The following is a 14,042-nucleotide window of genomic DNA, read 5'->3' as shown; positions in this document are numbered from 1 at the left end:
GACCAAGGTCCATTACATCTAAGTAGCCTGGATAACTGGCTGGTAACTGATAAGGACCTGGAAAACAGCATTGAGAGTTTAGCTTTGCTTATTCAGGTCTGCTAAGGAATGGAGCTCTTGAAGGATAGTACCTGAAACAAAAAACACCTGCCCTCTCTCCAGTAGACCAGAGATCAGCAAAGTCTTATTTTTGTATGGCCCTCAAGCTGAGAATGGTTTTTATATTTTTAAAGGGTTGTTAAAACACACACACACACACAAAGAAGAATCAGCAGCAGAGGATGTTTGTGGCCCTCCAAGTCTTAAGATATTTATATATTTACCTGTACAGAAAAAGTTTGCCAACCCCTGCCGTAGACCAGTAGTTCTCAAAGTGTGGTCCCTGGACCCAGCAGCATCAGCATCATATAAGAACTGGTTACAAATGCTGATTCTTGGATCCCAGTCTGAATTAGACACTCTTGGAGTGAGGCCCAGTAATCCCTGTTTTAATAAGCCCTCCTGGTGATTTTGATACATGCTGAAGTTTGAAAATCACTGCTATAGCCCAGTGGCTTAAACCCATCATAAAAGATCATCTCTGTCTCAGTCTCACCAGATAGTTTCACAAGTAAGTAGCGATCCAGGGTGCTAGGTTGTAGGCAGCTGGCAGAGGATGTGCTTGAGAGAATACTGTTATTTTGGCCCATTGTTGTCATTTACGCAGTACAGTCAATAGAAATAGTCCATCTAATAACAATGCTCTCCCAAGGGCCTATCAGGACTTTCAGTGGACTCACACTCAGAGTTATGGAGAAATAAGAGATCCTAAAATGTTTTAGACTACTATAATAACCTAGAGTTGTATGTTTGCTGCTTTTGAACATTATGATGCCCAGTTAATAACTGTTGTCCGGTTTTCATTATTAGAATACTTTTGTATTTTTTTCAACCTTTATTTGAAATCTAGGCACATTTATAATAACTACAATATATTTTCAAGATTTTCTCAACTGGTTAACTAATTAGTAAATTAGAATTTAGTCCTCTTTTTATGGTTAACATTCTACCTTATGTTAATAGAAATTCATTTGTATACTGGGAAATTTTCAGTGTCCTTGGTCTTCCTAAGACTGTGAGTAAGCAGACCTTACCTCCATTTTACAGAGAAGAAAATAAGACCCAGGGTGACTTGCTCATTCCCATTGTACATAGCAGCACGAGTCTTCTGATTCCATTATTCTACCCTATATCCTGAATATGGCCAGAAATTTTTTCACATTTGTTAGCCTTAAAACACAGTTTCTGACCTGTTGGTAATGTCACTAGCCAAGAAGTACAAGAAAGAAAAAGAAAAGTTAATGGAATTTCCTGTTTTGCAAGTAAGAACTATAGTCTCTTTTATCTTGCAGCACACAGTTTTTTTTAAGTGTGTGTGTATGTGCATGTGTGTGTGTGGGAGAGAGAGAGCAAGCAAGTGAGCATGTGTGTGGAGAGAGATGAAAAGCTGAGACAGAGAAATCATAGTTACCCTGGAACATTTCATACTGTCTGTTCCTAGAGTCAAATCACCATTGTCATGCATCTTCTTTCTCTGCCAAATTATGGACTTTACAATGTATTTGGTGGTGATACACTTGTATAAATATAAGACCAATTTACAGAGCAAAATTCATATAAAAACATATAAATAGTAGAAAGGGCCAGTGAACCATAGGTGTGCTGATAGTTCATTAAAGTTTCTTAACAAAGGAGTGGCTGAAATGAGCTATTTTGAAGAAATGCAGAAGTGAGGCTTAAAAATCCACCACAGTGGGATTAATATTGGTTTGTGATACAGTTTTCACTGGTCTGCAAGATGAAAGTAATAAGGACAAGGTATTATGAGAAGGTATACATATATATACACATATCTTTCTATAAAACTAAACCCTTCTTGGGCTGGGCATGGTGGCTCACGCCTGTAATCCCAGCACTCTGGGAGGCCGAGGTGGGTGAATCACTCGAGGTCAGGAGTTCAAGACCAGCCTGAGCAAGAGCGAGACCCCGTCTCTACTAAAAATAGAAATAAATTATCTGGCCAACTAAAAATATATATAGAAAAAATTAGCTGGGCATGGTGGTGCATGCCTGTAGTCCCAGCTACTCAGGAGGCTGAGGCAGTAGGATTGCTTAAGTCCAGGAGTTTGAGATTGCTGTGAGCTAGGCTGATGCCATGGCACTCACTCTAGCCCGGGCAACAAAGTGAGACTCTGTCTCAAAAAAAGAAAAAAACTAAACCCTTCTCATCCTCATCCGTACACTTTAATCATTGATTGGTAAGTCTTTGAAAGTGTTGTCCTAGGTGTATGTGCGCACACACACATGTGTTTTTATATCTTCAGATATTTTTTGAATGTACATTTTTAACTTCTTCCTAAGTTAACATCTTGTCTCAAAATTCCTGAGACTAAGTAATTTATAAAGAACAGAAATTCATTTTCTTTCATTTCTGGAAGCTGAGAAGTCCAGGATCTTTGGTGTCTGGGGAGGGCCTTCTTGCTGTGTACTCACATGGCAGAAAGCAGTCGCATTAACTAGGGAGGGGCTCTCATGTCATAATCACCTCTTCAAGGCCCACCTCTTAATACTATCATATTGACAACATCTGAATTTTGAAGGGGACACATTCAAACCGTAGCACATCTAGACTTGCCAAAGGACTGGTTTTCTGAAAATTCCCTATCACTTGAGGATTCAGTTGTCTGAGGGCTGGGTTTGAAAGCAGCAAATTGTATTGTCATAAGCACAGTTAATTATTGTCCTTGGTCTTGTGGTCCCAGGCTGTGTTTTCCTTACCTTGAATGCTCAGTTTATTCTCTGTTTCTCTCTCTGCCATTCTGTCTTTGCCTCCCTCATCTTTCTCTTCTCTCACTGTCTCATTCATTCTCTCTCTCCTTGCTTCCCGCTCTCCTCTATGCCCTTTTCCTCTGTCCTCTTCTGCCTCTACTTTTCTCCTACCTTTCTCTCCCAACCCCCACATGGGTCCCCCTCTCCAACCTTCTCTTTTCTTTTCCCCTCTCTGGTTTCATTTCTATTTGCCTAGGAGTAAATGATCAACAACCAGCATTTTATATGCAAGTACATGTCAATTAATAACAATAATTGATCAATTTAATATAAATGGAGATTTCTAATTTCAAAGATCTGCATCTGTGAAAGCTATCAAAGAGCAATGGGCTTTAAATTTCCTAGTAATGGATACTCTTTTGTTTATGGTATCCCTAGTGGTGGTACTAGCAGTGGTAGTGATAATGATAACAACAATAATATTTTATTCTTCTTAACGTGGCTAATATTTACCGAGTTTTTACCACTTGCCAAATATTGGTCTAAGTAATTGGTTTTCAGACTGTAGCCCAGGGACCCTAGGGGATGCCCAAGACTCTTTCAGAAACCTATGAGATCAAAACTATTTTCATAATAATTCTAAGATACCATTTGCCTTTTGCACTGTGTTGACATTTGCACTGATTACATAGAAGCAATGGTGGGTAAAACTGTTGGCTCCTCAGCCTGAATCAAGACTAATAGGCATTGTAGTCTTCATTGTCAGCATACTCAGTTTAAAAAAAAGCCAATTTTATTTCAGAAAGTCCCTGATAAAGCAGTGAATTTTATTAAATATTGACCCTTGAGTGCATGTCCTTTTAATGTTCTCTGTGACAAAATGAGGAAGTATGCATAAAACACTTCTGCATGCTAAGTATGTTTGAGTTGCCAGCTGAATTAGTCACCTTTTTCGTAAACCACTATTTTTATTTGAAAGGAAGAAAAATCATGCATTGAATACTGTTGAATTTTCAAATAGCAGAACTAAACTATAATTTCCAAGGTTTACCTACCACAGAACCACTCATTTTATAGATTAGAAAAATAGAGGCTAGATATTAAAAGCCATATCCAAGGTAACACTCTACAAATGCATGATTTGTGGCTTCATATTTTATAGTGCTTTAAATTTCCCAGTACTTTCATATATACTTTTCCATCTGATCCTCACACAGCACTGTGAGTATATAAAACAGCTGAAAGACAAGGAAATTGAGAATCAAAGAAGATAATCCTCTGAATGCACTTTATATTTTCCTAGCCTTTTAGCTATTATCTCTAAGGCCTGAAATAAGTGCAAATGGAGAGGAGATAGAATGTATAAAATCTGGCAACTAACTAGATGCAAAAGAAAAGGAAATGAAGGAGCCAGGGAATTTTCTGAAATTTTTTGCTTGGGCCCCTGGGAAGATCAGTTAACTGAGGAAAAAAAAAATGAGAAGGAATAGATGCCGTTAACGAATATTTACTGAAGGCCCTTTCATTGGTTCTGCTGTCATCTGCTTTGGAAGATGCTTAGGATGTATAGACTCTGTGCCTTTACTATCTATTTGGCAAATATGATGCGCATGCCAGTAACTCTAATTCAAGGTAAAAAGTGGTAAGTGCATTAAGAAGAGCTTAGTTCAAGTCCCATACCATTTGACAAGAGGGAAGGAATTACTTTTGGGCTCAGGGAAAATGTTATAGAAGAGGGAGCATTTGAAAAGAGTCTTGAAGAATGGTAGTATTTGGATGTACAGAGATAAGGTGAGTCCAGTTACATAAAAATGGTGAGAGCGGAGCAAGGAAGGAGGGATATCTGGTATAGTGGTTAGTATGAATATAGCATGTATGGAGGCAGATGATGAGAAATTATTGTTATTGGAAATAATTATTCCAATAAATTATTGGAAATATTGGCCACAGTCTGAAAATATCCTAATGCTGCTTACATGTTCAGTTTTCTGTTTTATATTTAGTTTATTTTTTAAAATGATACTTACAACTTAGTTATTTCTTTACGTATAAACTTTCTTCAGTCTTCATTGATTATGCTAAGAATTTCAAGTTCAGATAGCATAATTCATCTTTCCAGATGTTGGTTTATAGTTTTAGAGAGGGTTGTACCAAATATTTGACTATGGTCTTATTTTAACATCTACAGTGGCTTACTTAAACCTGCAGTCTTTAGATAACCGTATTCTCCTCACACTTGGAAATTCCATCAAGCCTTTAAATTGCATTTTCATCTGAACTACATCCTTGTGTCTATCCTCAGATAGCTGAACTTTTGTCTTCCAGGTCTTTTTTCTCCTTTGGCATTAGTGATTATTTTTCACTGCAGAATTAATCTGACTTGGATATTTATTACTGTTTTTTCCTTAGATAAGTCAGATAAATATGATCCACGTGATGTTGAAAGGCTACAACAAGATGATAACTGGGTTGAAAGTTACTTACACTGGAGACACGATAATGTAGATGAAACACTGAAGATGCTTGATGAGAGTTTTCAGTGGAGAAAAGAAATTTCTGTCAATGGTAAGCTGTTCAATTTAACCTTGACTGTAATATCTCCTGCACAGATATTACTGTTTTACATTTATTTAATCATGCATTGGCACATATTCTTGGTACTCAATCATAAACACCAGAATATAATTATTTAAGTGACCCAATAATACTTTCAAAGGAACACCTCATGAATAAGTCTTCCAACTAGGATCATTCATAAGGAAATCAGATCTCCGGGGAGCAGAAATCACACTCACGTTCTTCACTCACAGCAGAGTCTCCTGATCTATTTTTAGTTCAATACCATGAAACAATAGCAAGACAGCATTTTCATTACCAGGACTAGAGATAAGGAGATACTATTTTCCTGTTTTTCTCAATAATGAGTCTGTGTCTTTCTATATCCCGAGAGTTCTTTGTGCTAATAGGTATTCCATATAGAATTGCTAAATAAATGGAAGTCTCAGAAAAGCAAGCTTATACCCAAGGAAGCTGTGGCAGTTTTCTCTTAACTTCAAATTTCTAGGTGTACTACTAGATTGAGATTTTTCTCAAAAATGGGAGTTTTAAATCTTGGGAGATTTTGTTTTCTTGTTTTTTGTTTTGTTTTGTTTTGAGACAAGGTCTTACTCTGTCGCCCAGGCTAGAGAGCAGTGGCATCATGATAGCTCATTGCAACCTCAAACTCCTGGACTCAAGCGATCCTCCTGCCTCAGCCTCCTGAGGAGCTGGGACTACAGGCACACACTACCATGCTCGGCTAATTTTTCTATTTTTTGTAGAGACGAGGCCTTGCTCTGTTGCCCAGGTTGGTCTTAAACTCCTGGCCTCAAGCAATCCTCCCACCACTGGGATTACAGGCATGAGCTACCACACCAGCCTGGGAGTTTTATACTGGTCTTCAGGTATATGAAGAACTTTTCATGGGAAAGGTTACCTGTTATCTCTCTCCTCCTAAAAATTTAACAAGAAGAAACTGGCATAACTTCTGATTTCAATTGGATATAAAGAAGGATTTTCTGTCCATGAGGATTATAAACTCTAGGTGACTTGAGTCTGAAGACTTAATACAAAATAGTCAACAAATCTAGAGTATATACTTTCCCCACTCTTCATATTTACAGAAGGAATCCATGAGAAAAGGAGTATCTAAGTAATAATGTGATTGGAAATGTTAACACTGTAGGTAATTTCAACAGTGAAGCATTTGTTATATTAATCAAGCAAGGAAATATAAATCTAACATACCTAAATGATTTAAGTACAAAGTAAACTTTTAAACTCAACAATACTTGTTTTCTTACATAGAATTGCTAGTTTCTGGTGGTAAATAACAGAGATATGATAAGGGGGTGGGGAAAGATAAATCTTTGAAAGTTCTTGGGGAACTGCTGGTGAATGAAACAAAAGCCTTGGCATTTGCTGCCTTGCTGTGTTGGTCCTCAGCCTTGCCAGAAACTAGACAAGCCCTTTGTTTGTTCTTCTTGCTAAAGGTTCCCCAAGGTTCTAAAATATATTAGAGTCTACTAGATATCAAACATTGTAGAAAAATACCATTTTACTGGAGAAACCAAAGGGATTTTTTTCACTAATTCTGAGGCTACAATGTGGATAGTTACTGGCATGTTCTCTTGAAATGGTGTGATAGTGACAATATTTGTTTACAAGTCATTATGTGAAAGGAACTCAACCACAATGTGGAAATGTATGCTCATAAATAATGACATGTCAAGGGGAATGGAGTTTATCCATTTCTGACCCTGTGTCTTTATGTAGTTTGTTTCCTTAGTAGGAAACATCATTTTTTATTGCCAGAGATTCTCTCCATATGTTTGAATGCATTGTATCTTTTTTTAAATACCAGAACTACTATACCACTTTATCTTTACATTGTGCGTTTTAGTTTAGGTCACAGAGAGGAATCTGAATCAACAGGCCTTGCTGATTTTCCCCCAGTTTGTCACATTTAGCACTTACTCCATTTGTCCTACCATATTCGTCCACAATTATCCACTCTTCATCAAACCTGCTATAAAAAAAATTCAGATTTAACAGTCTCTTCAGGTCTTTTTTTTTTTTTTTTTTTTTTTTTTTTTTTTTTTTTTTGAGACAGAGTGTCACTTTGTTGCCCGGGCTAGAGTGAGTGCCGTGGCATCAGCCTAGCTCACAGCAACCTCAGACTCCTGGGCCCAAGCGATCCTACTGCCTCAGCCTCCCGAGTAGCTGGGACTACAGGCATGAGCCACCATGCCCGGCCAATTTTTTTGTATATATATTTTTAGTTGGCCAGATAATTTCTTTCTATTTTTAGTAGAGACGGGGTCTCACTCTTGCTCAGGCTGGTCTCGAACTCCTGACCTCGAGCGATCCACCCGCCTCGGCCTCCCAGAGCTAGGATTACAGGCGTGAGCCACCGCGCCCGGCCTCTTCAGGTCTTCATTTCATTACAAAGGCTCTCATATTATGTAAAACTTACATTAAATAAATTTGTATGTTTGTCTCTTATTAATCTGTCTTTACAGTTACTGATCAAAGTTTATCACTTTTTAGACCTTAACGAATCCTCCATTCCCAGATGGTTATTGGAAATGGGTCTTATTTATCTCCATGGTTATGACAAAGAGGGTAACAAATTGTGTAAGTATATTTAATTTCTGTACTGGCTTTTGAAGATTTTGAGATGTAGGTATCTATCTCAGCTGAATTAATCACCAGCAGAACTTTCCCCATGTGTAGCACACATTAAGTCTCCTGCAATTAAGGATCAGTGGGGCCATCTAAGGATCAGTAGGGCCATCTTTACAGAGTGTCAGACACTTAGTTGTTGTGTGTACTGTTTGTTTTATAATAAAGTAGGCAACAAAGGCAAATGTTGCATCCTGTAACACAGCCAAAATAATTTAATTCAGCATCATTATCTTCTTTCTAACTTGATTGTGATATTAAAATTCAACTCAGTATTTTTATGGAGAATCTTTTTGACAGTCGCTAAAGTTTGCTAAATGGGCTTTTTTCTTTTTGAGTCTTTCATAATCTTCTTCCCTTAGCTTTTTCTGAAATGTATGTAATAACAGGAGGAACAGTAAGTCATTTCTGTTGTTCAGATGACTCCCTTGTTGTGCCTTTCTCCCTCTCATCCCAGATCCAGCTTGTTGTTATATTAAGGATGGGACTTGGCAGGTGTGCTCGAGCCCCATACTGGACAGATGTCCTGCATTCATCTTGCTTGCCTTCTCTGTAGCATGTAATCTGGCCCCATTTCAACAATACTCTTTGCATTTTCCTCTTATCATGGCCACATCCTTTCCAAGCCTTTTTTTCTCATTTCTCTTCTACCTGTCCCTTAAATATGTTTCCCAGGCTTCGTTCCTTTAATTCATCTCTTTTACTTTCCAGCTGATATGGTCTCCTTGGGTGATCTCAAGCACCTTGGCAGCTTTAGCTACCTCCCCAAACACAGTGGTGACCCCACACAATCCCCAGGCCACATGCACATACCCAGCTACCCACCTGACTGGCACCAGAATGCCACCTGGCCCAGCTGCCTTCATCACAACACACAACTGAACATTCACATTCTGCCACTTGCTCACTTTTGGTATTGCCCTCCTCAGGCCCACTCATTGGCTCTTCCTCTGATATAGCTTCAATTAGGCCCCTTTTTGTCTTCACTAGCCACTTCCTCATTCCAGTCCCTGACTACTACCTGCTTGCCCCCAGGCCCTCTATGCTACTGCTGAGAGGTTCTAAAACAGGAAAATCAAAGCACCCCAGCGTTTCATTCAGAGTCCTTCAGGCCCAGCCCCTGACTCTCTGTTTAGCTTCTCCTCTCACCACGCGTCACATTTCATCTCAGCTGCCACCACTGGAACGGTTTGCCATGTTCCACCCATGTGCAGGCACCCACTCGTGCCTCCATCGCACCTCTGCCAGTGGCTTTCCTCTGGATGGAACATTTTTTCTAGTACTTACAGAACCACTGGCTCTCCTTCTGTTAAGCACAATAAAAAGCACTTTTAGTGTTTGTTCACCTGTATTTTCTTTTCCCCCTTACTTACAAGTGAAGTTTATTTCCTAAGGGAAAGAAAAATAGTTTACTTCTGTGTTACTCTTTAATTTAAGGTTCCCAAGTGTAACTATTCTCATTTAAAAGAAGGAAGGGGGCTTGGGGTTGAGGAAAAAAATTTAAGAAAGAAAAGAAGGAAGAAATGTTTTTTAATCTGAGAAACAAAATGAATTATAAATGAAGAAAATGTCAAGGGAAAGGCTATACATATACATATACACATATGTATATGCACACACATATATTAAAAAATAATATTATAATGCCATAAATCTTATTTTTATCTTTTGTTCTGTTTAAAGTCTGGATCAGGGTGAAGTATCATACAAAAGACCAGAAAACCATACCGGACAAAAAAAAGCTCATAGCATTCTGGTTAGAACGTTATGCTAAGAGAGAAAATGGGAAACCTGTAACAGTGATGTTTGACCTGTCAGAAACTGGAATAAATAGCATCGTAAGCATTTTTTCATTCATTCTAAATCATTGTTTACCATGGCTTCCTCCCTCTTTTCTGTCCTCCCTGCCAACCAAACATTGCTGTAAAATTGAGCTAACTAAGATTTGGGATTTATTTTTTTACCCTTGCTGTGCGAATGAAGTCAAACATAAATGGGGTTTGCAGAGAATTAAATTTGTTTCAGTATTTGGCATTGAAACTGTCAATTTCCTAGAAATGCTCCTTGTCTGATATGCAGAATGCAGAGGTAGAACGTCGAGGCTGGCAGGGTATCAGTTGATGTGATAACAGTGAACTTTGATATCAAAGCTAATATCTTACAGCACCCACCCCTGTGCCTGGCACACAGTAATACATTCAGTAAATACCGAGTAAGGTAATGTATGATTTCTAATTTTTTATGTTCATATCATGTTTTGCAGTTGCAAGATGTTCACATGAGTTTTACACATGTGGCACTTTGTGATTTTGTCAGGTGTTTTTGTTTGCTTGTTTGGATTTGTTTTCTGTTTGTTTGATTTGGTTAACTTTGAAAACCCATTCTCTTCAGGTGATTTTGCCAAGTTTAAAAAATAAGTAAAACCTACCAGTCTTTAATTTAAGCCCTTGTGACCTTTGTGGTACCTACAAACCCTTCAGCAGCAATTGAGATCAATTGGCACATTTATTCTAAATGTTGTCTCTTACATTTAAACCATGGCTGATTCTAGTAGCAGTAAATGTGGCATTTGTAGAAGTGCTCAGAGCAGTTTTGAAATCTTCTTGGAATTCTATTTGGCAAGGTATGTTAAGAATTCATACTCTTTGCCTGGTAACTAATTTCTGGAAATCTATTCTAAAGAAATAATCCTGAGTACAGAAAAAACATTGTGAGCCAAAATGTTTTTTGAGTGTCATTTAAAATAGGGAAAAATTAGAAAAAGTGTAAATGTGCAAAGTGATGAAATGGTAAATTATGGCATATCTGATGGAGTATGTTTAACTATGTAAAATGTTTAAAAAGAATTCGTAGTAATATGGGAGAGTACCCTTTTTCTGAATGAGAAAAGCTATATGTTTGTACATACTATAATATGTGTATACACTATGGCATGGTTATGTATGGCCCCCCAAAAAGGAAACTATAGGTAGACATTATAATAAACAAAAACAGTCTAGAGACAGCTGTTAACAAGAGTTCTTTTTGGGTGGCGGGACCACAGATTGTTTTTTCATGTTTCTATTTCTTCTTTTTATTTTTTAAGAATCCAGTGTCCTGGATTTTTCCAACCTAGTTTCCATGTCAATGGGTTTTAAATTACAGAGTAAATTATTTTATATAGCAAATCAAAATCAACCTGCCTAGATAAATAAATATTCCATAAAAATAAATCATGATTCTGTTATCCTTTGGGTGTGATAGTTTCCTAATTATTAACCCAGAATCATGAAAAATAAATGTTAATGTTTTCTGTTGCCAAATATAGGGGCAGGGAATTGAGCTGTCTGAATTTTTTAAAGCTACTTATATGATATCTCACCATCTTTAATTTGTAAATATTTAAGTCATTACTAGTATTTTAAAATACCTGAATCTTATTGAATAATTTATTTTTATATATGACCCTTTTGTGATTCATAAAGGATTTAAGTCAGCTTATAAAGATGTATACAAAATTTCAAGGCAAAAAATAAGAAAATTATCTGTTAGGGTTGGGCCACCAGTTTGACTCTAAGCTTCAACTGCCTGCCTGAAAGAAATGCAATCATTTAAAGTTATTCAGTGGCCATACTTTAAAACCAGTGTCTTAGGAGAAGTATATCCATTCCTGACACTTGAACTAGACAGAAAATTCTTTCATGGGTCCTCAAAAGGAAGACATTTTACAGGATAATGAATAACATCCTTGAGAACATCCTTATACAATGCTGAGCAACAGGTTTTATGGAGCTATTTTACGTAGTGCCCACTAATGGACATACACCAGTGGCATCTTATCAAATCCACTTGAATTAGCAGTAACTCAAGACTTTGTGAGCAAGGATATTCAATAAGTAAATTATGGAAATAAAGAATATTAGACAACTATTTAGGCAAAGTTTCTAGGGGCCACAAATTATAAACTAGGTAACCAAATTTTTATATAACTAGTTCTTTTTAGCTATTTTCTTTGACTCTTAACTACAAATTATGAAACTCCATGCACAGTGGGTGTAATGATTCGGTGTAAAGGTATTATTACATACTAGGGTTTATCTCATAATAAATACTTAAAATAGATAAGGACGCTTACTTTCAGTTTACTGCAATTAAAGATGCTGGAACTTACACGCTACTGATGACTTTATAGACTCTCATCTCTAGGATAAATCTAGCTTTCAGTAATTGTGATGGATTTAAGTTTGCCTGGTTATATCTTTCATCCTGCAGTCTTTATAAGATGGCCAGTCAAGATTAATGAATCAGCCTGTGGCCATAGAATAACATGGAATGAAATGACCCATATGAATAGTAACTTTAATGACTTAATTTCTTGTTGCTGTGCTCAAAGCAGTAGAAGCAGCCAGACAGCTATAGTCTCCCAGAAATTGGAGTCAATGAACAACACTTGAATATAAGCTAAAAAACTAATTCTAGCTGCCTAAATAAAATTTAAAAAGCCAGAAGTGAAGTAGATACAGCAAGCCAATGTGATTAGATTAACTGTTGTGTAAAAGAAATTAATAAAATATATTGAAGCTATTATGAGGTATAAATAGGCTTTTTTTTAAAAAAAAGAAAATATACCAGAATTTATATACATACACATTATCATTCCAAATGGTCAGGTTATAAACTGTATACATGTTTTCAATAATTTTGTAGTCAGCAGATTTTTAGAATTTCTCTGGGAGGATTGCTTTTAGATCTGTTTTATGCCCTGTTGCCTTAGCAGCCTGAAGTATGTAACTAGTTTAAGGTAAAATGAATAATTTTAAAACATCACTAAGCACCTGATTTGTTCAACTTAGTTTTAGGGCTGATAATTATAAATAGCTTAATGACCTAAAACCTTAGTCCTTGGGAATATAGATATTTATGTATGAGCTTATTTTTTAAGAATTTAATAATTTTCTCATTTGTATTTAGTAATTTATCACCTTTAGAAATGTGCGATTTAAAGTTCTCTAATGTGGACAGTCTTAAAGATTTAATCTTTATTTTAGGACATGGACTTTGTACGCTTTATCATCAACTGCTTTAAGGTTTATTACCCTAAATACCTCTGTAAGTAACTTACTCCTTTATAAAAATATAATATATTGAAACTGTAGACAATGTCTGAGAATTGTGGAGCCTTATATTATAGAATTTCATACCTGAAACTTTGTTTTCTGATGAAGAATTTTAAATGTGTTCATAGACATGTAAGTATGTATCCTGATAGGTACAGAGGAAAATTTAAACTGTATGTGTGGCATCCTATAACACACCCACATGCACACGTATGTACATAAAAACATACATTTATTTCCAAAATTATCCATTTTTACTATTTCAATTTAGAAATTTATTTAAAATAATTTTTATTACGTGGAACTTCTTCCACAAGAACAGAACAGCAGTATTGATCAGCAAAGTATACTGTGTGATAAGCCATATTGATATATAAAGTACACTGTTTACTAATTGCTGTTTAAAAATTGTCATTAAGAAAATACTTGGAAAAAAAGAAAAAAACCTTATATATTCATTTTTTATTTGTTGTATTTGTATGAGGGGTTCCCCTTGGGGAAATCAACATGCCAATTCACATAAACAGTCAAATATATTTAACCCTAGCGGGTTAAAAGTGAAAAGACAGAAGAGAGGCAACAGGGACATCAGAAAATGGAAATTCACAGGTCTACCTGGGCACACTCCTGGCAAATACAGCAAATTGGGTCTTTTGGGACTCATGACTCAGGTGACACGAAAGCATGAAATCCCTAAATCATCTTACTTTGGCATGCTTTCATATTGTTATTGCTAATGTGAAGTAAGGAGTCAATGCCACCCCCAGCCTTGTGCCCTCATCTCTTCAAAGAGAATATTCATGAATTTTTTCAGGTAAAGAGAATAACCAATTGTGTCCAGCTTGGGGAACCTGTAGTATCTACTGTTCCTTATTAATTCTTGTGGTATCTGGCATGTACCCTGATTCATTAAGG

General features: G+C 36.6%; 1 protein-coding gene across 2 annotated transcripts in view; it reads left to right on the top strand.

Moving 5' to 3' along the window:
* Nucleotides 1-14,042, top strand: part of MOSPD2 (motile sperm domain containing 2) — a 48,828-nt gene that overhangs the window by 12,836 nt on the left and 21,950 nt on the right. For both annotated transcript variants that reach the window (XM_045537749.1, XM_045537748.1), the window contains exons 3-6: nt 5,218-5,373; nt 7,897-7,983; nt 9,715-9,869; nt 13,059-13,119. In XM_045537749.1, coding sequence (XP_045393705.1) covers nt 5,218-5,373; nt 7,897-7,983; nt 9,715-9,869; nt 13,059-13,119 — 459 coding nt within the window. The remainder of the gene's footprint in view (nt 1-5,217; nt 5,374-7,896; nt 7,984-9,714; nt 9,870-13,058; nt 13,120-14,042) is intronic.

Source organism: Lemur catta, chromosome X (assembly GCF_020740605.2).
Source record: "Lemur catta isolate mLemCat1 chromosome X, mLemCat1.pri, whole genome shotgun sequence".
NCBI classification, from domain to species: domain Eukaryota; kingdom Metazoa; phylum Chordata; class Mammalia; order Primates; family Lemuridae; genus Lemur; species Lemur catta.
Note: the sequence above shows the minus strand (reverse complement) of the source record. Positions and strands in the feature narration are given on the sequence as shown.